Source organism: Lagenorhynchus albirostris, chromosome 1, assembly GCF_949774975.1.
Source record: "Lagenorhynchus albirostris chromosome 1, mLagAlb1.1, whole genome shotgun sequence".
Classification (NCBI taxonomy): domain Eukaryota; kingdom Metazoa; phylum Chordata; class Mammalia; order Artiodactyla; family Delphinidae; genus Lagenorhynchus; species Lagenorhynchus albirostris.
Genome location: NC_083095.1, coordinates 114,661,590 through 114,686,991, shown reverse-complemented (window position 1 = coordinate 114,686,991; position 25,402 = coordinate 114,661,590). Strand labels below are relative to the sequence as shown.

Genomic DNA, 25,402 nt, shown 5'->3' with positions numbered 1-25,402 from the left:
AGATCCCACATGCCACAGAGTGGCTGGGCCCATGAGCCATGGCCGCTGAGCTTGCGTGTCTGGAGCCTGTGCTCTGCAACAGGAGAGGCCACAACAGTGAGAGGCCCGCATACCGCAAAAAAAAGAAAAAAAAAGTAAGACATTCTTATATAAAACCTCATGATACTATTATGATACCCAAGAAATTTAATGTTTCCTACATTAAAATATCAATACATTATAGTTTTATTTAATATATAGTTTACTGAAAGGGATTTTTAAAATAATTACCAAAGTAATTATTACAAATGATTATGAACTCTAAATTTTGTGTTATCCTGTACCTAGCAACAATGATAAATCTATATCAGTTCCAATAATTGGCTTTAGATTTTCTTGGAAGCAATGATAAATTCTTAGTCATTATAACAATTTGGCTCTAGCTTTTTTGGCTTTTCTTTGTAGATAATCAAGTCATTACAAATAACAATATAGTTTTTATTTTCCTTTATATAGCTTTTAATCAAATTAATTCCTGAAAAAGATTCTTCCAGTTAATTTTAATATCCTGTTACCTTATTTGATATATATATATATATACACACATATACACACACATATATATAAAGATAATGTGTCTTGAGTAAGTTATAAATATATGAAAATAAAATATAAATTTTTGTATTTTAGGAAACTTCCCGAATTGTGAGGGTAAAAGTTATAGCTGGAATAGGCCTTGCCAAAAAGGATATCTTGGGAGCTAGGTAAGTGTAAGAAGTTGGGTTGTAATTTTAAAACTTTGTATTTATTAGTTAGTTTTTTTCCAAACTTTGGTTAGATGAAAAATTGAGTAATATTATTAATAAGCTGTTTTATGAGGTAGAATAATGTTTCTAGTTGGTGGTTTACTAAATTCCTTGACATCTGAATTGCAGAGTTTGTGAACTTAGGCAAAGGTATAACTGAGAGTGGTAGTTATAAGATACATTATTGAGTTCTGTTTCTGAGAATCAGTAAAATTCTAACAGACGAATCCTTTTGCAGATAACAACCATAGACTCTGAACATATTATAAAAACCAGCAAGTTAAAGGCAGTGGAGAGCGAACAGAGCAGGTAGAGAGTCTAGTGGAGAGTCCATGTTTGGAGGTGTGGAGTTGTACTGAGTGAGTCTCCAATTTTATGAATTAGTCTGGGGCCACATGGAATCAGAACATGGAAAAATTATAATATTCATAGCCTGGGAAATCAGAAGACTTACTCTGAAGAAAACATGACAATGGTGGGGATTCTGGAAGGGAGAGAACTGGAGAGGAAATTCCCAAACTATGTCCACTGACATTTTGGCTGACCCTGAATCACACACATGATAGCAGATTCAAAACAACTCATTGGAGGACAAAAGATCTGAACAGAGATCAGGGTTGCTGCCCAAGAAACAGAGCTTGTGGTTCTTGTCCAAGTAAGATAATTAATTACATGATAAAAACAAACAAATTCTCATCAAAGAGAAAGTACAGTATCCACAGTCTCCACAATGTAACATTTATAATGTCTAAGATATAATCCAAAGCTATGTAATTTATAAAAAGCCAGGAAAATGAAACACATTCTCAGTAGAGAAAAGAAAATATGCTCACAATAAGTCAAAAGATTGGAAATCTCAGGAATGAAATAGAACCCATAAAAAATGAAAATTCTAGAACTGAAAAATATAATATTTGAAATTAAAATTCTTGGATGAAATTAATAGCAGAATGGAGATGACGAGGAAAAATTAATTGAACTTAACGATAGATCAATAGAAATGATTTCCCAACCGGAGATGAGAGAGAAACAAAGATTTAAAAAATTTTCTAAGTGAACAGAGCCTCAGGGACTTGTTAGATAATATTGAACAGTCTAACATACATGTACCTGGAGTCCTAGAAATAGAGGAGAGAGAATGAGGCAAAATGTTGTTTGAAGAAATAATGGCCAAATTTTTTCCAAATTTGATGAATGACACAAGTTTATAGTACCAAAAAAACACCAAGCAGGATAAACACTGAGAAGAACATACTGAGGCACATAATAGTCAAGCTGTTGAAAACAAAGTATAAAGAAAAATTCTGACAGAAGAAACTCAGAAAATGACAAATTACATACAAGGGACCTATAATTCAGTTGAGTACTGACTTCTCACCAGAAACTATGGAGGCCAGAAGAAAATGGAACAATAGAATAGCTGTCAATTTAGAGTTCTGTACTATATTCAGTGAAAATATTCTTCAGGATGATGACAAAATAACATTTTCAGATAAAAGAAAACTATGAGACTTTGTCATTGGCAGACCTGCACTATAATAAAAGCTAAAGAGAATTCTCCCAGCTAAAGAGGTAGATATAAGATGGAAATTCAGATCCTCAGAAAGGAATGAAGAGCATCAGAAATGGTAAATATCTAGAAACATGTGAAAGACTTTTTGCTCTTTTCATCATAATTTTTTAGAAAAAACATATGGCTGTTTATATCACAACTTACTGTTTTGTATTGTATTGTGTTATATGTATTGGAATACATATAACAACTATGGCATAAAGGACAGGGATGGTATGCATTATGAACCTTTTTAGTAGAGTTTACTATATTAAGTGTAAGTGGAATAAAAAGTAAGCATGTATATTGTAATACCTAGATAAATCACTAAAAAATAATGTAGGGCTTCCCTGGTGGCGCAGTGGTTGAGAGTCCACCTGCTGATGCAGGGGACACGGGTTCGTGCCCCAGTCCGGGAAGATCCCACATACCACGGAGCGGCTAGGCCCGTGAGCCATGGCTGCTGAGCCTGCGCGTCCAGAGCCTGTGCTCCGCAACGGGAGAGGCCACAGCAGTGAGAGGCCCGTGTACCGCAAAAAAAATAAAAATAAAAAAATAAATTAAATAATGTAAAGAATTACAGATTAAAAAGCAATAGAAATTTTAAAATAAAATTCTTGAAAAAATAAAATAGTTAAACAAAAGGCCAGGAAAAGAACAAATGATCAAAAAAGAGAGAGAGAGAGAAAGGGGAGAGGGAAGAATAGAAAACTAGTAATAATTTGATACACCTAAATCTAATCATAACAATAATTACATTAAACATTAATGGACTAAGGTGAATATGAGGTAGAAGTTATTAGAATGGATTGAAAAAGAAGACCCAACTAAATGCTGTCTATAAATGATGCACTTAAAATATAAAGACACAGGTAAGTTGAAAGAGAAGGGATGCATAGCCATACAAACAAGCATGTGAAGACTGAAGTGGATATTTTAATATCTGATAAAAGAGATTTCAACACAAAAATTATTTCCAGATATTTCACAACAATATAAGAATAAATTCATCAAGAAGATAAAACAATCATAAAGTTGTATGTTCCTGCCAAGAGAACTTGAAAATACATGAAGCAAAAGTTGACAGAATTAGAGGGAGAGAGAAAAAATTCCACAATCATAGTTGGAAACATTAGCTCTCTCTCAGCAGTTAATAAAACAAGATAAAAAAAAAAAACAAGAACAGTAAGTTGAACAATGTTATGAACTTTGATGCAGAGAACACTTCCTGACAACCGCCAAATACACATTCTTTTCAAGTGCACATGGTATATTCACATTATTTATCGATTGCTGCACAACTATAATTACCTCAAATATAGCAGCTTAGAAGAACACATTATTTATGATTTCATAGTTTCTGTGGGTCACAGAGTCTGTGCATGGTTTAACTGGGTCGTCTGCTTCAAGGTCTTGAAAATCTGCAGTCAGGCATTGGCCAGGGCTGTGGTTTCATCTGAGGCTTGTTTGGGGAAGCATACACTTCCAAGCTCATGTGGTTGTTGGCAGCATTCAATTCTTGCAGACTGCCAGATTGAGGGCTTCAGTTTTTTGCTGGCTGTCAGCCAGAGGCCATCCTAAGTTTCTTGTCACATGGCCTTCATATGACAGCTCACAGGATAGCAGCTTGCTTCTTCAAAGCTATCATAGGAGAGAAAGTCTCCTAGCAAGATGGGTTACAATCTTTTGTAACATAACCACATACATTTTGTCGCTTTTGATATAATTATTGGTTAGAATACACAATCCTTCCCGCATTTACGAGGAGGGGACCACAAAAGGCATGAACATTAGGAGGTGGGGATAAAAGAAGCCACCCTAGAGTCTGTCTGCCATATTATGCTGGGCAATAAAACAGTAAATCAAACAAGTGCAAAATTTACATTATTTTCAAGGGCATATGGTACATTCACCAATATAGGCGATGTGTAAGACCACAGGACGAATCTCAAGAATTTAGAAAAGATTTAAATCATATGGAGATGTTCTCTGATAACAGTGGAATTAAGTTAAAAACCAATAACATCCCAAATATTTGGGAATAAAACAATACACTTTGTTTTGTTTATAAGTCAAAGAAGGAATCAAAAGATAAATTAGAAAACATTTTGAACTGAATGAAATTAAAATATAGCAACATCAAAATTTGTGAGATGCAGCTAAAGTATTAGAGGAAAATTTATAGTTTTAAAATGTTTAACTTAGAAAAGGAGTAAGATCTAAACTTAGTAAAGGAGTAAGATCTAAATGAATGGCTTGAGTTCTGAGATTAAGAAATCAGAAAAAAGAAGGGCAAATTAATTCCAAAGTAAGTAGAAGGAAGAAAATAATAAGGGCAGAAATTAGTGAAATAGAAAATGGACAATGATAGGAAAAAATCATTGAAATGAAAAGCTCATTCCTTGAAGGGATCAATAAAAATTTTAAACTTCAAGCTAGACCAATCAAGAGCAAAAAAGAGAGAAGGCACAAATTACCATAATGGAACAAAAGCAGAGGCATTGCTATAGACCCTATGGAAATGAAAAAGACAGAAAGGGAACACTGTGCACAACTTCATGCCAATAAAGAATCATGCACAACTTAAATGAAGTAGACAAAATCTTTGAAAGATAGAAATTACCAAAATTGATCACAGAAGAAATAGAAGACTTCAGTAGCCCTATATTGAACCATATATAGCAATATATGATCAGGTGGGATTTTTCCTATGAATATAAGGTTTGTTCAACATTTGAAAAAAGTCAACCACTGTAAATCATCACATTAATATAGCACAGAAGGAAAAAAATGCATGATCATTTCAATGGTGTAGAAAGTACATTTGTCAACGTTCAACACCCTTTTGTGATAAAAACTCTCAACAAACTAATAATAAAATGCAGAATTAGTTTAACATGAAAATTAATCAATGTAATATACGATATTAATACAATTAAAGAAAAACATGATCATTTCAATAAAAACAAAAAAAGCATCTGACAAAATTCAGTACCCAATCATGATACAAAGTCTTAGCAAACTAGGGATAGATGGGAGTTGTAGACATGATTAAGGTTTTCCGTGAGAAAGACAATAGCTAATATCATGCCCAGTGATGACAGTCTGAATGCTTAAACTTAAACTCAGGAAGTCTGAATGCTTAAACTTAAACTCAGGAATAAGAAGCTCACATTCAGTTCAACACTGTACTGGATGTCCTAGCCAAGTAATATGACTAGGAAAAGAAATAAAAATAATGCAGACTGAAAAGGAAGAAACTTCTTACTTGTAGACTGTCTGATCATGTACATAGAAAACCCTAAGGAATCTCAAAGAAGCTGCTAGAACTAAAATATAAGGCCACAAGATACAAAGCCAGTGTACCAAAATTAGTCATATTGTTATATCCTATCAATCAATTAACAATTGGAAAATGAATTTTTAAAATCTCTGTTTGCAATAATATAAAATTTAAAACTTAGAAATAAATTTAACAAAAGATTTGCAAGCACTGTACACTGAAAACTATAAAACATTCCTGAGCAAAACTGAAGATCTAAATCGATGGATAAATATTTTCATATTCATGAATTGGAAGATTCATTATTGTTAGAGTTGTATTTCTCTCCAAATTGAATAGATTTGGCTCAATCCCAATCAAAATCCCAGCCATGTTTTTTTTTTGAGAAATGGATAAGCTGATTCCAGTATTGTTATGGAAAGTCAAAGGACATAGAATAGCCAAAACAATTTTGAAAAAGAAGAACATAGGTGGAGAACTTTTGCTACATAATTTCAAGACTTTTATATAGCTATAGGTAATCAAGATAAAGTAGCATTGGCATGAGAACAGATATATTGTTCAGTGGACTAGAATAAAGAGTGTAGAAGTACACACACACACCCACACACATATACATATACATGTATATGGTCAGTTGCTTTAAGCATTAAGGTAATTCAACAGAAAGGATAGTCTTTTAAGTACATGATACTAGAACAACTGGTTATCTATATGGAACAAAATGAAGCTCTTTCCTTATCACACGTAGTATAGAAAATTAATAAGAGCTAAAATTAATAAACTTCTAGAAGAAGACATAGGAGAAAATATTTGCTCTACTGAGTTACACAAAGATTTCTTGAATGGAACTCCAAAAATATGAACCTAAAATTTAGAAAGAAAAATGTTGAAACAGACTTCATCAGAATTAAAAACTTTTGTTGTTTGAAAGACACAGTTAAGGAAGGGAAGAGGCAAGCCACAGATTGGGAGAAAATGTTTTCAAAACATATATCTGACAAAGGCCTTAAATTCTCAGTATATAAAGACCTCTTACAACTCAATAATAATATGATAAAATGGCCAATTAAAAATAGGCAAAACTCTTGAACAGACATTGTCTGTGGACTGTCCAGGTGGAAGTGTCTAGCTGGGTGGCGAGATCAGGAATATATATTTATATTTATGTTTTATATTTATATTTGACAGGATGTAGTTAGTTGTTAAAACCATGGATGAGATTGTGAAGGAAATATGTAGAGAGAACAAAAGGGAGAACCAGAAGGGACTTGTGTCATGAAAGCTAAACGAGATGAGTTTCAAGGAGGAAAATGGTCAGTATTATCAAACCTACAGAGGACCAATAAAATAAGTGCCTAGAAAGTGTCTATTGTTTTAGCAAGATTGGTGACTTTTCAAGGAATGGATCTGAAGGAAAGAGGTGGAAACCAGATTATAGGGCTGTGAAGAGCACTGGGAGTTGAGGAAATGAAGAAAGAGAGGTCGTATGCCATCACGGTTAAGCGCAGGGCCTCTGGAGCCAGGTGCTTGAGTTTCAGTTCTTGCTTTTCCGCTTCCTAGCTGTGTGATCTGGGATGAGTTGACTTACCTCTCTGTGTAAAATAGAGATAATAATCATACCTACTTCATAGGTCATTATAAGGATTCCAAAATTTAATATATATAAACTGTTTAGAACAGTGCCTGGCACAGAGTAATTGCTATATAAATGTTAGTTGTTATTATTATTACAGATTATTCTCTTGGAAAGTTTGAGACAGAAAGAAAAAATCTAGTTTGCTTTGCTGGAGGCAGGAAGGAGAGTCAAGGAGTTGGGGGGGGTTTAATAACATTTCTATGACTGGAAAAACCTAGGTCAAAGAAAAGCTGGAGATATAAAAGGGAGAAGTCAAAATAGATGACGTAAGGTTCCAGAGGAAGTGGGAGGAAACTGGTCAAGGGCGATTGGGTGAAATACCAGCATCACTGAGGTTAGGGGTAAGATGGGCTCTGATAAATACCAGGATGTTGGGAGTATTACAATGACTTTGATTTTTGTCAATTAAAGTAAAAGGTAAGGTTGTATAAGGAAATGGGAGGAGGGAGTTTGTGGTGGAGAATGGTGGGTACTTGGGATCCCCAAGAGAAATGGGAGAAATTTGACCGTGGACAAGTAAAATGTCTAAAGTCTTTTGCTTTGCAAACCTAAATATCACAAGGTTTTCCTCCTCCATGTCTCTTTGTACAAGGGGTTACATGTCATATAATTATTTTGAACTGAAGCACTTTGCCTTTATTTTGTAAAAAGAGTTTATACCCATGAGATAACTTGGAGCAACCTGAGGTCTTGCAAAGCTATTCTTGAGAATCATTGAATCAACCTTCTTAACCCAAAAGAGGAAGACATGTAATAAAGATAAAACAAAACTTCAAAAATCTTAAGAGGTTGGAAATCATTAAATTGTGATTAAAAGGTTTTCTTTCTAATTCTTTGTCTATTTCACTAACATGGTATTTCAGCTTTTTAACAAAATGCAAAGATTGCTATAATTACTTACCCGTGCCTAAGGAACCCTTACTTTTAAGTGTAGGAAGTAATTGTAGAAATTGTTAACAAGGAAAATTCTGTGATTTTTACAGTTCGAGTAACCTGAGTTTGGGAATAAGCAACAATTAACTTTTTTTTTTTAAATTTTAACAGTGATCCTTATGTGAGAGTGACGTTATATGACCCAGTGAATGGAGTTTTTACAAGTGTGCAAACGAAAACCATTAAAAAGGTTAGACTTAGCAGTATTCAAATTTTTCAAAAATATACTTTGTTTTATTTTTATATGACAAAATATTAAACAGTTAGTTATAATATGTTTATTGTCTTTTAGACTTTGAATCCAAAATGGAATGAAGAAATATTATTCAGAGTAAGTATGCATTTTATTTCATTATAACAACAAAGATTTTTCTCAGTAGGTTAGAATGATAAGTTCTCACAGTATTCTTAAATGTATCTTGTAAGAATTTGTAAAAATTTAAAAGACTTAAATCTAGGTATCCCCATTTTGACATGGCCCTGGAACCATTTATCTTATTATGAAAAACATATGTAAGGTAATGAAGAGGTAAAGGATAATTGTAAACCTGGAATTATCTTATTCTAATTTAATTCTGATTTAGAGAACAGTCTTATTCGAATTTTGCAGAGTTTGATTTTAAAGATGATGCAATATTTGTGTCTCTCCAGTCATTTGTTTATTTATTTATTTATTTTTGGCTGTGTTGGGTGTTTGTTGCTGCACACAGGCTTTCTCTGGTTGCGGTGAGCGGGGGCTACTCTTTGTTGCAGTGCACAGGCTTCTCATTGTGGTGGCTTCTCTTGTGTTGTGAAGCACGGGCTCTAGGCACGTGGGCTTCAGTAGTTATGGCATGCAGGCTCAGTAGTTGGGGTGCATGGGCTTAATTGCTCCACAGCACGTAGGACCTTCCCGGACCAGGGATCGAACCCACGTCCCCTGCATTGGCAGACGTATTCTTAACCACTGCGCCACCAGGGAGGTCCCCAGTCTTTTGTTAAATACACTGATCCAGGCAAGAGATGATGAAGGCCTACCAACAAGTGGATACATTTCTTCTTATACACCCTGCAGTCACATTCCTGCCTTCCTCCTCACCCCGCCTCACTATCCCATAAGAGCAAACTCCAGTCAGCACTTATTTCAGGTTCCCAGGAGGGCCCTCAAACTGACAAGGACATGTATATGGGAACAATGATTCATATAACTCTGGATTTCTCATCAGAAACTGTGATGAAACAGGGTAATTAAGGTAGCAAAGAAAAAAGAATAGTCAACTCCAAATTCTATATCTAACAAAAATATCCTTCAGGAATGACAGTGTGATAAAGGTATTCTAAGCTGAGGAAAAATACGAGAATTATACTTGGAAAACTAAATGCTCTTCTCTCAGTAATTGGTAGGATAAGTAGACAAAAAATTCAGTAAAGATACAGAAGTCCTGAACAACACGATCAAATCAGTTTTATTTAATTGACATTTATAGACTTTCCACCCAACAGCAGCAGAACACATGGTCTTTAAAATTGCACATGGAGTATTTACTGAGTATGCTGGGCCAAAACCCAAACCTCAACAATATTAAAAGAATTTAAATCATGCAAAGTATGGTCTCTGATTATAATGGAATTAAAGTACAAATTAGTAACACAAAAATATCTGAAAAATCCCCAAATATTAGGAAGTTAAACAACACACTTCTAAGTAATCCATGAGTCAAATAAGAATTGTCAAGAGGGATTAGAAGATATTTTAATAGAATGAAATAAAAATACAGCATCAAATGGATAAAGATGTTATATATATATATATATATACACAATGGAATACTACTCAGCCATAAAAGAGAATGAAATAATGCCATTTGCAGCAACATGGATGGACCTAGAGATTATCATACTAAGTGAAGTAAGTCAGAAAGAGAAAGACAAATACCATATGGTATCATTTATATGTGGAATCTAAAATATGACACAAACAAACTTATTTACGAAATAGAAACAGATTCAAAGACATACAAAACAAACTTACGGTTACCAAAGGGGAAAGAGGGTGGAGAAGGGATAAATTAGGGATTAGCAGATACAAACTACTATATATAAAACAGATAAAGAACAAGGTCCTACTACATAGCACAGGGAACTATATTTAGTATCCTGTAATAAACCATAATGTAAAAGAATATGAAAAAGAAAAAAATATATATATATCTGAATCACTTTGCTGTACACCGGAAACTAACACAACATTGTAAATCAACTGTACTTCAGTAAAAAAAAAAAAAAATCAAAATTTGTAGGATGCAGCTAAAGCGATGCTTAGAGAAAAATATATAGCATTAAATTATATTAGAAAAGAAGAAAGGTCTTGAACCATTAATCTAAGGTTCCACCTGAAGAAACTAGAAAGTAGCATCATTACAGAACCAACAGACATTAAATGGAAAATAAGGGATATTATGAACAATTCTGTGCCCATAAATTCAATAACTTAGATAAAATGGATCAATTCCTTTAAAGACATATCCCATCAAAACTTTAATAGGAAATAAATTACCTGAAAAGTTTATCTCTTAAAGAGATTGCATTTGAAGTTAAAAACCATCCAACAAAGAAGACTTTGAGCCCAGGTAGTTCCACTGGTTGAATTCTACCACGCATTTGATGAATAAATAATTCCAATTCTATGCACTGTCTTACTGAAACTAGAAGAGGAAGGAACATTTCCCAATTTATTCATGAGGCCAGCATTACTCTGATACCAAAACCAGACCAAAGACTTTATAAGAAAATTAAAACTGCAGACCATTAGCCCTCATGATCATAGCCATTCTGTGGTAAGTTTATTAAATTGGGTGCCTTCCATTCTGAGAGGGCCAGTAATTTTTCCTCAAATTACCTGTGGATGTGGATTTGCCTTTCCTGTCTGCAGAACCTCAGGCAGCACAATTATCTGGGGGCTTACAGAATTTGTGTTCATAGGGATGGAATCCATGCAACATTTCATCCTTCCAGGGGACCCAGTTCACAGAGAAGGAGGTGCAGGAATGGGCCCATGACCATGGGATCCATTGGTCACAGCGTTTACCACGCCATCCAGAAGCAGGCAGCCTCACAGAGCACTGGAATGGCCTACTGAAGGCACAACTGAAGCACCAATATGGAGGCAATACTCCGTAAAGATGGGGTGCCAGTTTAATCATTTAAACCAAAGACCTAATATGAGGCTGTGTTCACAATGGAAAGAATACACGGTCCAGGAACAAAGGAATAGAAGTAGGAGGGGCCCCACTTACCATCATTTCCAAAGACCCACTGGAGGACTGTGTGCTTCCTGTCCCTAGAACTGTGGGCTCTGCTGAGTTAGAGGTCCCCAGAGGGAGCACTCTCTTTCTAGGGGACATATCAAGGGTTCCATTGAACCACAGTCTATACCTGCTGCCAGGGCACTTGGACTCCTTGTATCCAGGAACCAGCAGGTGATTGAGGCTATTATCTGGTTTCTGTAGCAACCAGACTGGAGAATTAAATGAGCATATTATAGGAACCACTCTTATATCCTTTAGGTCTTTAATGGTGGTACCAATCTATGACATTCCCACTATGTTGCAGTATTTTTGTTGTTTTTTAAACAGCTTTATTAAGATATAATTAACATAACATACAATTCACCCGCTCAAAGTGTACAATTCAGTGGTTTTTAGTATATTCACAGAGTTGTTCAACCATCACCAAAATCAATTTTAGAACATTTTCATCACCCCAAAAATAAACCCCAGACCCACCATCTGTCACTTCTCATTTTCCCCCAGGATCTTCCCAGGCAACCTCCAAATCTACTTTCAGCCTCTTAAAGAGATTTGCCTATTTTGGACATTTCGTATAAATGATATCATATAATATGTGGTCCTTTGTATCTGGCTTCTTTCACTAAATGTAATGTTTTCAAGGTTCAACCATGTTGTAGCATGTATCAGTACTTAATTTCTTTTTATTGCCAAATAATATTCCATTATATGGTTAACCACGCTATATTCATGCATCAGTTGGACATCTTAGTTGTTTCCACTTTTTAACTATTATGAATAATGGTGCTATGAACATTTGGATGCAAGTTTTTGTGTGGACATATATTTTCATTTGGGGAGTATATATACCTAGGAGTGGGATTGCTGCATCGAATGAGAAACTGCCAAAATGTTTTCCAAAGTGGCTTTACCGTTTGATATTCCCACCAACAGAGTATGAGAGTTCTCACTTCTCCACATCCTTGACAACACTTGTTATTATCTGACTTTTTATCACAGCCCTCCTAGTGGGTGTGAAATGGTATCTTATTGTGGTTTTGATCTGCATTTCCCTGATGGCTAATGATGTTGTGCATCTTTTCATGAGCTTATTTTCCAGTTGTATATTTTCTTTAGAGAAATGTCTAGTCAGATCCTTTGCCCATTTTATAATTGGGTTATTTGTCTTTTTGTTATTGAGTTGTCATAGTTCTTTATATTTCTAGATACAAGTCCCTTGTCAGATACATGATTTGCAAAAATTTTCTCTCATTCTGTGGGTTGTCTTTTGAATTTATTGATGGTATCCTTTGAAGCACAAAAGTTTTAAGTTTTGATGATGTTCAGTTTCTCTTTTCTTTTGTTCCTTGTACTTTTGTTGTCACATCTAGTCAATATTGTTTTAGATTTACTATCTTCACCAGAGGGAGGACAGTTTCAAAGACTTCCACTTGGCCTTCTCACTATGATAGCTCCTATCCCACAAGCCACGGATTCAATGTGGTGGTGGTAGTGAGGAGATCCAACTTCCATTATATCAATCCCTATTGTACACTTGAAAACTAGGGAAATGACTACTGGGTGGATCCACAGAACTAGTGAACTCAGTATAAGCTGAACGTTAGACAGGACTCCATTTGTTTTCTGTTCTCTGTAAGTCCTTGCTTTAATATGGAAGACCTAATGACGCTTTGGGTTTCTGTTTCCAGCAGTCCTCAATATGTCTGATTATTCTTTCTCCCCAATATACACTCACCCAAATAAGTGGCCATAGTCCTTTTGGGGGAGGAAGAGAGGAATCATTACAATATACATTTCCTACAGTGATGCAGAGTCCTTCCTCCTATGGACTAGGTTACTTCTTCAGTCAATGTACTGTGGATCTGAAAATTGGCTTAGGTTGGGGAACTGGATGAGGGATTGTGACTTTTCTTTTTTAATCGGGACAATTGTCCTTAGCCACTGCTTCTCCATTCTTCCTTCTTATAATTGTAGATGTTAAGCAGCACTTTTGTTGATCATCTGCCTGTTTTGCCCCTTAGGGGCACCATGCTCTATACCCTACAGGTGAAGTCAGCTTCAGTGCCCCTCTTACGTGGCTGGTCATTACAATAATTGTAGCCCCCTTGGTTCTAGCAGTGAAATGTCACTGGCCGGCCTCTTACTGGAGAAGGGGAGGCTCGTCCCCATGCATGGCTATTAAGGAGCCCAGCTCTTTGACCACCTCTCCCACCATCAGTCCTGGCATACAGACGAGAGCCACTACTGCACTTCTGGGTGAAGCTGCTGCCCCTCTTACCAGCACACACCTGACGACTGTGGTTCCCTCCCCTCTCATGGAATACAAGCATCTGGTAGGTATTTTGGCCTCATATTATATATATATATATATTTTTTTCTTTTAATTCTAGCATTTCAACTTCCCTTGGCCTTTTTATTCCTTCCCCTACCATGTGCCAGGGCAACTTCTAGGAGCCACTCTAGCAGGAACCTTGCCTCATCTCATGGGGTCCTTGACAGGATGTTCAATCCCTTGTCCTGAGAAGATGCCTCCATGTCAGTGAATTCTTGCTTATGCTGTCTTATGTTTCTGCCCCTTTGATCAATCGTAGTCCCAGAGATATTCCTCTGGCTTGTGCCAGGACATACTATTTAATTCTTGAAGCTTCTTCCAAATGTAATCGCTTTCATTCTGTATCAGGCCCAGCCGGGATTTAACACTGATTATTATCTTGATAACCAGGGGAGAAGTGGGGGCAACTCCTGAGGAGACAGTGTGGGGACCAGCTTCTGCAATGTCATCCTGCACGTGGGAAGTGCCAGCTCTTATTACAGAGGGATGAGATACCCTACTCTGCAAGCTCTGAGGGTTCGGGGACCTGCGGAACCAAAATCCTCAGGGGCGTCCACCCAGATCCTCCTGTCCTGCACATCAGGATCGCAGGTTTTCCCAGCCAGGGCCCTGACATTAACATAATAGACCCACAGTGACTAAGCATTTAAATGTCTCTGAGCTCTGCAAGCTCTGTCAACTCCGACACTGCTCCTCAGTTTTGTCCTCTTTTCCACTTCAGGAGGTGCAGGCCTCTTTATACATTACCAAAGAGACCCTCTGTCTCTCAGATTTAACCTTTTGCTTTTGTTAACTGCCCTTATTTTCTCATTGTCTCTCTGTAAGTCATCAGTAGTAAAAACTAGACAACTTCATTGTCCTTGTAGGTATTGTTCTTCCCTTACCTTTCAAGTGCGTTATACATCAAACTGGCAAGGGTGTCTCCCTCCACCAGGACATTTGCCTAGGACACCCCTGGAGAAGTCTTTAGGAATTGGACCACCATCTTCTGCCAGTGACTATATATGTCCCACATTCTGCTAAGGATGGGGAGATCCTTGCCAGGCAAGGAATTGGACCACCATCTTCTGCCAGTGACTATATATGTCCTACATTCTACTAAGGATAGGGAGATCCTTGCCAGCCAAGTGAGTGTGGGCTGGTCCTAACACCCCACTACTCATACCATCTTTGTTGGTTTGGGCTCTCTAAGAAACAGACATCAAGATGGAATTAGATATGCAGGAGGTTTATTGGGGAAGCACCTGTGAAGGTCAGACAGGGAAGATACACAGATGGGAAGAGCCTTCTCATGATGCAGGCTTAACACCTGCTCAAGGAGAGGGGCGAAAGGACTGGGTAGGAAGAGTCTCACACTGCAGCACAGTTCTGAGAAAGTCTCGCCCAGACTGATGGAGAGTTTCCCAGCAAAGGTTGTCTGTTAGAGAAGTCCTGTGTTGGGCAAGAGTGCCCAGTCTTTGAGAGAAAGCAAAGAGAACCCAATGGGTAGATTCAAAGGTACATGGTTAGCTGTGGCTGCCAATCAGCTATGCAGGTTCTCTTGAAAGAGATCTGAAAGTGATTAAAGTGGCTCAACTCTCTTATAATTGTGACATTTAAGGATGCATATTGTAATCCTTAGAGCTGTCACTAAGAAATTAAAATGAAATATTATAGGTGAAGGTCCATTAAAGGAAATAAAATGGCATACCAAGAAACACTTGATTAATAATTTTTTTAAAAAGGTGAAAGGGAAGAAAAGAAGAATAAAAAAATAGAAAAGAAATAGATGATAACAAGCCATAAAGCAAACCATCTCAATAATTACAAAAAAGTAATATTCAACTATATGCTGTTTACAGGAGACACATTTTGAGTATAGAGACACAGACAGGTTAAAAGTAAAAGTACAGGAAAAGGTATACCAGCACTAAGCCAAACAAAACAATACCCTGATATGGCTGTATTATTATTAAATGAAGTAGACTTCAGGATGAAGAGTATTACCAGAGAGATTTCATGATCATAAAAGCATTTATTCATCAAGAAGACATACAGTCCTATGAATACACCTGCTAGAAGAACTTCAAAATTTTGAAGAAAAATTGACAGAACTAACTAGAGAAATAAATCCAGAATAAAGATTTTGTCACACCTCTCTCAATAATTGATAAAACAACTAGACCAAAAAACAAAAATCCAGTAAGTACATAAAAGATTTGAAGAACACTATCAATCAACTTAACCTGTTTGGCATGTATAAAACACTACATCTGATACAGCATACCTCAGAGGTATTGTGGAGTCAGTTCCAGACCACCACAATAAAGTGAGTCACACAATTTTTTTGGTTTCCCAGTGCATATAAAAGTTATGTCTACACTATACTGTAGTCTGTTAAGTGTGTAATAGCATTATGTCTAAAAACACTATACGTACCTTAATTTAAAAATAACTTTTTATTGCTAAAAAATGCTAACCATCATCTGAGCCTTCAGGGAGTCATAATCTTTTTGCAATAGTAACATCAGAGATCACTGATCACAGATACCATGACAATGGTATCATAATATAATAATAATGAGAAATTTTGAAATATTGCGAGAATTGTTAGTGACATAGCGACACAAAGTGAGCAAGTGCTGTTGGAAAAATGGCACCAGTAAACTCACTTGACACAGGTTTTCCACAAACCTTCGATTTGTAAAAAACGCAATATCTGTGAAACACAATAAAACAAAGTATGCCTGTACCTGAAGAATATACGTTCTTTTTATATGCCCATGGAACATTCACCAAGATGACCATATATTGGGCCATAAAACAAGTCTGAATGTGTTTAAAAGGCTTGAGATTCTATAGAATATATTCTCTGATTACAACAACCTTTAAATAGAATTCTGGAATGTATATCTGGGATATATATTATACATGTATATCTGGATATGTCAATATATCTCAAAAATCCATAAATATTTGGAAATTAAACGTATTTTAAATAAGCCACGATCAAAAAGAAAATCATAGGAAATTTAGAAATCATTTTAACTGATTGATAATTAAAGCATAACATATCAATATAGGATGAGCTAATTCATTGCTTGGAAATTTACATCTTTATATGCTTATATACAAAAGAAAAAGGATTTAAAATCGATGATCTAAGTTTCTGCCTTAACCAAAAAATAAAAAGTAGAGGGAGGGCTTCCCTGGTGGCGCAGTGGTTGAGAGTCCGCCTGCCGATGCAGGGGACGCGGGTTCTTGCCCCGGTCCGGGAGGATCCCACATGCCGTGGGGCGGCTGGGCCCGTGAGCCATGGCCACTGAGCCTGCGCGTCCGGAGCCTGCACTCTGCAACGGGAGAGGCCACAGCAGTGAGAGGCCCGCGTAGCACCAAAAAAAAAAAAAAAAGTAGAGGGAAGGAAATAAGAATGGAAGTCAATAAAATAGAAAATGGATAAAAAGTAGAGAAAGTAAATGAAACTAAAGGTGGTTCTTTGAAAAAATTAATAAAATTGCTATACCATAGCAAGCCCTAATAAGAGAGAAAGAAAACTCAGGGCTTCCCTGGTGGTGCAGTGGTTAAGAATGCTGCAGTCAATATAGGGGACATGGGTTCGAGCCCTGGTCCGGGAAGATCCCACATGCCGCGGAGCAACTAAGCCCGTGTGCCACAACTACTGAGACTGTGCTCTAGAGTCCATAAGCCACAGCTACTGAGCCCCCGTGCCACAACTGCTGAAGCCTGCGTGCCTAGAGCCCATGCTTCGCAGCGAGAGAGGCCGCCACGGTGAGGAGCCTGCACACTGCAACGAAGGAGTGGCCCCTGCTAGCTGCAGCTGGGGAGGGGGGGAGGCCCGCGTGCAGCGGCGGAGACTCGATGCACCCAAAAGTAAATACAGTAATTAATTAATTTTAAAAAGGAGGAAAAAATGGAGAAAGAAAACTCAAATTAACAATATCAGGGATGAAAGGAATATCAGAGTGTGGGTAGAAGTAGATAATATGGTTATCCATTAGAGGAATTAAAATTGTAATTAAATTTTTAAAAATTTTAATTAAAAACTAATTAAAAATCTTCCCATTATTTTTTACCATCTTGATTTTTTCTTAGAATGGATACTTGAAAGTCAGTACTACTCTTGAGTTAGAGATGTTACTACAAAAATAAGAAAGAAGGCCATTTGTAGATGATAAACCTGGCTCAGTACTTTACTGCCTTTTAGTCATTGTTTCTTTTACTGTAATTTCACTGTTGCCAAATGTTCTAGCCAGTATTCCTCTATTCTGGGATCATAGGCCGTGCATTTATTTTAATCAGAAATTTGCAAATTTATTCCAAGGGTAACTAGATAAATTTTTGTGGATCAATGCTAATTCATCACAGCTAGATATAGAAAACACATGGCGATTTAATACTTGCTGTACAAAGGACATAATTATGTGCAGTCCTCTATTTTCTTCTTGTCATTTATATCATTATACATAGCACAAAATGTTTTCCATTGAATGTATTCACATAAAAATGTCTATTGAGATAACAGAGTACAGTAAAATGTTGATTATTGGGCATTCAGCCAAATGGAAATTGTGGCCAGAAGTTGAAGGGAGCCTTTATATCTTTGAGAAAACGTGAAGTTCAAAGAAAGTCTTTTGTGGAGAACTGTTACTGGTAGATTAACAAATAGAGGAGACTCCAAATTGAAGTTAATGCTCAATAGAAAATTATAGTAAAATCTACACTTATAGTTGCTCATATGAGACCAAGGGAGGCAAGTTATCAGGAGGGAAAAATGTTTGACACATTAGGAGCAATGTACACATTGTATAATCTGTGCATCAGCATAGTGTATGAGCATCTGAAAAAAGACAGCCCCACTTCATTCCCTGTACACCCATGGTGCTCAGTTTATATCTTTAGTATTCATACTCATCATATTATATTTACAAAATGTGTGTATGTTCATGAATATATTAGTATTATGTTACAGAAGCAACATAACTTGTGCACCACAGATATTTTTAGAAAGAGAAATAAAAATCGGCCATAATTTAATCTCCATAATGCCACCACTGATTGTGTGATAGTCTGGTATTTTTTCCTATGTATTTTTATCCATGTATTTATACTCCTCCACCTCCGCACACACAAAAAAAATTGGTGTGATATTTTTTCCCAGTCACTTTGCTAATGCTTATTAATGTGAGGCCACAGTCCCTACCCTCAGCGAAGCTTACTGTCTGCTGTGGACCCCTATAAACTAGTTTCTCAAAAGAATTACCAATGTGCTGAGACTTGTCAAGGGAAAACACTGGGTGCTATGGAGTGAGTATCAGGGGATATTAGAGACTTGAGGGGATTCTCTCAATGTAGGGTATTTAGGGAAGGCCCTTCTGAAGTGTATCATTTAGGATGCTTTCAGCTTCAAGTAATCCTAGCCTCTCTGGGATTCTCTTGCCTTTCTGTCCTTGGTCACAAGAAGCTTCCAGCAGTTCCTAATGACATAGCCTCCCATGATGATGTCCAGAGGTAGAAAAGGGAGAATGTTTCCTCACATGTCTCTTTTAAAAAGTGAAGAACGCTTTTCCAAAAATTTCCCTAGGAGACTTTGATTCATGTCTCTCGGACCGGAATTATGTTGTGTGTGGATTTCTAACCCCGTCATTAGTAAAGAGAGTGGAATTACCGGGAGGCTTAGAGGAATCAGAAGTCAGCTCCTGGGGGGGTGGGGTCGGGGTAGGGAGTAGCTGCCTGTATCCCTGACACACATTATCATCCATTATTTGAATAAAATCAGAATTCTGTTAGCTAGGAAGAAGGCTGGGGTGCCCCATTAATAAAGCACTAAGTAAGGTACGGTGTAGCTATATAATGAAATCCTCATCAGCTGTTTAAAAAGAGACAGAGGTATATGTATTGATAGGATGTTAAGTTTCAAAATATATTAAATGAAGGAACAAAGGTGCAAAACATTGTATATATGATGCACCTTTTTGTGTAAAAACAGAACAGCTTTCTCACATGCTGGTATTTGCAAAAAATACTTCTAGAAGGTCCAAGAAACTGTTCACAGTATTTTCTCTGAGGGTGGGGAAAGGGTGAGAGGTTTATAATTCACTATACTGAATATCTTTTTTTTTTTTACTGTTTGGGTTTTTTCCCCATGGCTGTGTATCTATAATTCATTTATATATTTGTTGATTAGCAATAACTGTATAGAGAAACAAATTAGAAAAACATAAAATATGTACATAAAAATGCAAAGATAGTTTCTATTTATATAACGCTTAAAGCTTGTAAAAATACTTATCTAGTTCATTTTACTTTTTACACAGTTTTTATTTTAAAATCTACTTACCACATATGTCCACACAAAAACCTGTACATGAATACTCATAGCATCATTATTAATTATAGTCAAAAAGTAGAAACAGGGCTTCCCTGGTGGTGCAGTGATTGAGAGTCCGCCTGCCAATGCAGGAGACACGGGTTCGTGCCCCGGTCCGGGAAGATTCCACATGCCGTGGAGTGGCTGGGCCCGTGAGCCATGGCCGCTGAGCCTGCGCGTCCGGAGCCTGTGCTCCGTGACGGGAGAGGCCACAACAGTGAGAGGCCTATGTACCGCAAAAAAAAAAAAAAAAAAAAAAGTAGAAACAACCCATAGGTCCATCAACAAATGAATGGATAAACAAACTGGGGTATATACATACAGTGGGATATTATTCAGTTATAGAAAGGAATGAAGTACTGATACATGCTACAACATGGGTGAACCTCAGACACATTATGCAAAGTAAAAGAAGCCAGTTACAAAAGACCACATATTGTAAGATTCACCTCATGTTAAATGTCTGTAATAGGCAAATCTATAGAGACAGAAAATATATTAGAGGTTGTCTGAGGCTGAGGAAGTTGGGAAATCAGGAGTGACTGCTCAAGGGCATGGGGCTTCTTTTTGAGGTGATGAAAATGTTCCAGAATTGCGAGGGTGGTTGCATACTCTGTGAATATACTAAAAACCATTGAATGGTGCATTTTCAGTGGGTCAGGTACATGGTATATATATTATATCTTTATAAAGCTTTTTAAAAAGTATGACTGCGTTGTTTTTTTTTCCTGCAACCACCAGCATAATTTCCAGGAGCATTACTTCAGGTTCTTTATGAATACCAGAGAATAAATTGATATTTGTCAATACCTTTGTCCTTCTTTGAGAATTTGGTTACTCCTCTGGAAAGTGTTTTTTTCCTCTATTCTTTTATGCATTTATAGACTTAGACATTTTTCAAAAAACCTATCTCAATATTTTTGTTTCTTCTTCTTACACCTTTCCTATAAATATGACCCTGTAAACTCTATTTTTATGACCATAGCTTTACTCCTATTTTTAATAAATTAAAAAACAATCATCTCATCAAAGAATTCACACATAGCTTTAAAATGAGATAGTATAAAGGGGCTTATAATGAAAAGCAATAGACTCTGGTGCCCCAACCTCTCCCCTCCTATTCCTGCTTCCCAGAAGGAACCCCTGTTTAACTGTTTCTGTTTGTCATGCTGGTCCTTATTCCCATCCTGCTGAATAGCTCACACATCCCTGTCCCAAACTGGCTTCCAGCTATGATAGATGAGTAGTAGATTGCCAACTTATGTGTTTGGCCAGTAGTTTGGCCCCTCATAGGAGTCTAGGTTGAAACTCATTTTTCCTCAGAAACTTGAAGATAGTGCTTTATCAACTTTGAGTATGGTATTGGTATTGAAAAGGCTGCTTCTTGTTCCTTTGGAGGTGATCCTTCTCTCGCTGTGAAAAATGTGATGATTTATCTTTACCCTGGTGTTTTAAAATTTCACAGTATTATACCTTGTGTGTACAGTGTCATTGTATTGGGCCTTTGATAAGCATTTCAATTTAAAGACTACTGTTTCCCTTCAGCTCTGAAAATTTTTGTGTGAATAATTTCTTTAATAATTTCCTTCCCTCTGTTTGTATTATTGTTTGGCGATTCCAGCTAGTTGGGTGCAGGGTTACCTAGACTGATTCTTATCTTTCTCAGTCAGAATTCCTCATGTGAACCACAGAACACAGAAAATGATTTGCGTGATAGTTTCCTCACATATTCCAAGGATGGTCTTACTGAGTACCATCCTAGATATATGAGATAAATCAATAGATAACATACATTAAATGTCTTAGGACAGGAGTCAGTAAACTTTTTCATAAAGGGCCAGACAGTAAATATTTTAGGTGTCACACAGGCAGGAGACAAAAATTGAGGCTACTGTGTAGGTACTTATATAGCCATTTAAAAGGTAACCATTTTAAAATGTAAAAAAAATTATTATCTTATGGGCTGTTAAAAAAAAAAAAAAAGCAAGCAAGTGCCTAGCTGGCTTTGGTCCATAAGCTGTAACCTCTGTTTTAGGACATTAGGGCTTAATTCTTTCACTGAATCTGTTCAGAAAATCCTCTTTTTTATTTTCTCTCATATTTTCCTTCAGCTTAGCTTTTTGCTCTACATTTTGGGATATTTCTGCAAATTTACCTAAAATTGCTTATATTTGAATTCAACAGTTATTTTTAGTTGCAACATCACTCCTTGCCTCTTTTTATAGTGCCCTATTTTAGCTTTATGGATGCAAGACTTTCCCAAATTTTTCTAAGGATATACCTTACAGTTTTCAAAGGTGTTTCTTAAGTATCTCTTTTCTTTGGGGACAGTTTTTCTGTTTCTATATCTGTGATCTCTGGTAATCATCTATTGCTTCTATATATGAAAAGCCTAAACATTCAACAATTACATGTTACATTTTTAGTTATCTATATTTTATATATTAAAACTGATGGTTGAAGAAGATGCAACTGCTGCTGTTGAGAGAGCACATGCTTGGGGAGCAGGTGTGCACAAAAATGCTGAAGGGATCCATGGGATGACAGGCTGAGCTCTAATAGCATTGGCTACAGAGCTCTAAAGCCTCATGATTAAAATGGGGGCAACAGCTCCAAAATCGATAGAGCAAGGAGGATCAGAGAGTGAGACATGAGATGCTCTGTGGCTTTGTACAGACTGCTCTGGACGTCTATGGGAGGCAAGCCAATCTGAACACTTTCCTGGAGCACTGCAACCTGGAGCTGAGAGAAACCCCTTGCCTTCAGCTGTGGAGTTGTGACGAGCTGTGCGACTGACAGGATCTTGTTGCTCCGGCCGGGTGTCAGGCCTGAGCCACTGAGGTGGGAGAGCCAACTTCAGGACATTGGACCACCAGAGACCTCCTGGCTCCACGTAATATCAATCAACGAGAGCTCTCCCAGAGCTCTCCATCTCAACGCTGAGACCCAGCTCCACTCAACAATGAGCAAGCTCCAGTGCTGGACGCCCCATGCCAAACAACGAGCAACACAGGAACACAACCCCACACATTAGCAGAGAGGCTGCCTAAAATCATAATAAGTTCACAGACACCCCAAAACACACCACCAGATGCGGTCCTACCCACCAGAAAGACAAGATCCAGCCTCATTCATCAGAACACAGGCACTAGTCCCTCCACCAGGAAGCCTGCACAACACACTGAACCAAACTTACCCACTGGGGGCAGACATGAAAAACAACGGGAACTATAAACCTGCATCCTGTGAAAAGGAGACCCCAAACACAGTAAGTTAAGCAAAATGAGAAGATAGAGAAATACACAGCAGATGAAGGAGCAAGGTAAAAACCCACCAGACCAAACAAATGAAGAGGACGTAGGCAGTTTACCTGAAAAAGAATTCAGAGTAATAATAGTAAAGATGATCCAAAATCTTGGAAATAGAATGGAGAAAATACAAGAAACTTTTAACATGGACCTAGAAGAACTAAAGAGCAAACAAACAATGATGAACAACACAATAAATGAAATTAAGAATTCTCTAGAAGGAATCAATAGCAGAATAACTGAGGCAAAATAATGGATAAGTGACCTGGAAGATAAAATAGTGGAAATAACGGCAGCAGAGCAGAATAAAGACAAAAGAATGAAAAGAATTGAGGACAGTCTCAGAGACCTCTGGGACAACATTAAACACACCAACATTTGAAGTATGGGGTCCCAGAAGAAGAAGAGAAAAAGAAAGGGACTGAGAAAATATTTGAAGAGATTATAGTTGAAAACTTCCCAACTATGGAAAAGGAAATAGTCAATCAAGTACACGAAGCAAAGAGAGTTCCATACAGGATAAATCCAAGGAGAAACATGCCAAGACACATATTAATCAAACTATTAAAAATTAAATACAAAGAAAAATCATTAAAAGCAGCAAGGGAAAAGCAACAAATAACATACAAGGGAATCCCCATAAGGTTAACAGCTGATCTTTCAGCAGAAACTCTGCAAGCCAGAAGGGACTGGCAGGACATATTTAAAGTGATGAAAGGGAAAAACCTACAACCAAGATTACTCTACCCAGCAAGGGTCTCATTTAGATTCAACAGAGAAATTAAAACCTTTACAGACAAGCAAAAGCTAAGAGGATTCAGCACAACCAAATTAGCTTTACAGCAAATGCTAAAGGAACTTCTCTAGGCAATAAACACAAGAGAAGGAAAAGACCTACAAAAACAAACCCAAAACAATTAAGAAAACAGTAATAACAACAAACATATCAATAATTACCTTAAATGTAAATGGATTAAATGCTCCAACCAAAAAACATAGACTGGCTGAATGGATACAAAAACAAGACCCATATATATGCTGTCTACAAGAGACCCACTTCAGACCTAGGGACACATACAGTCTGACAGTGAGGAGATGGAAAAAGATATTCCATGCAAATGGAAATCAAAAGAAGGCTGGATAGCAATTCTCATATCAGACAAAATAGACTTTGAAATAGACTTTAAAATAAAGACTATTATAAGAGACAAAGAAGAACATTCATAATGATCAAGGGATCAATCCAAGCAGAAGATACAACAATTGTAAATATTTATGCACCCAACAAAGGAGCACCTCAATACATAGGGTAAATGCTAACAACCATAAAAGGGGAAATTGACAGTAACATAATCATAGTATGGTACTTTAAAACCCCACTTTCACCAATGTACAGATGATCCAAAATGAAAATAAATAAGGGAACACAAGCTTTAAATGATACATTAAACAAGATGGACTTAATTGATATTTGTAGGACATTCCATCCAAAAACAACAGAATACACTTTCTTCTCAAGTGCTCATGGAACATTCTCCATGATAGATCATATCTTGGGTCACAAATCAAGCCTTGGTAAATTTGAGAAATTTGAAATTGGATCAAGTTTCTTTTCCAACCACAACGCTATAAGACTAGATATCAATTACAGGAAAAAAAACTGTAAAAAATACAAACACATTGGGGGCTAAACAATACACTACTAAATAACCAAGAGATCACTGAAGAAATCAAAGAGGAAATCAAAAAATACCTAGAAACAAATGACAGTGAAAACACAATGGCCCAAAACCTATAGGGTGCAGCAAAGGCAGTTCTGAGAGGGAAGATTATAGCAATACAGTGCAACCTCAAGAAACAAGAAAAATCTCAAATAAACAACCTAAACTTACACCTAAAGCAATTAGACAAAGAAG

The 25,402-nt window shown here is 36.8% G+C and overlaps 1 protein-coding gene across 1 annotated transcript in view; it reads left to right on the top strand.

The window, feature by feature from the left end:
- NEDD4 (NEDD4 E3 ubiquitin protein ligase) overlaps positions 1 to 25,402 on the top strand; it is a 156,585-nt gene that overhangs the window by 13,504 nt on the left and 117,679 nt on the right. Inside the window, exons 2-4 of the mRNA XM_060150461.1 lie at positions 670 to 743; positions 8,304 to 8,382; positions 8,485 to 8,523. Of these exons, the coding sequence (XP_060006444.1) occupies positions 670 to 743; positions 8,304 to 8,382; positions 8,485 to 8,523 (192 nt within the window). The remainder of the gene's footprint in view (positions 1 to 669; positions 744 to 8,303; positions 8,383 to 8,484; positions 8,524 to 25,402) is intronic.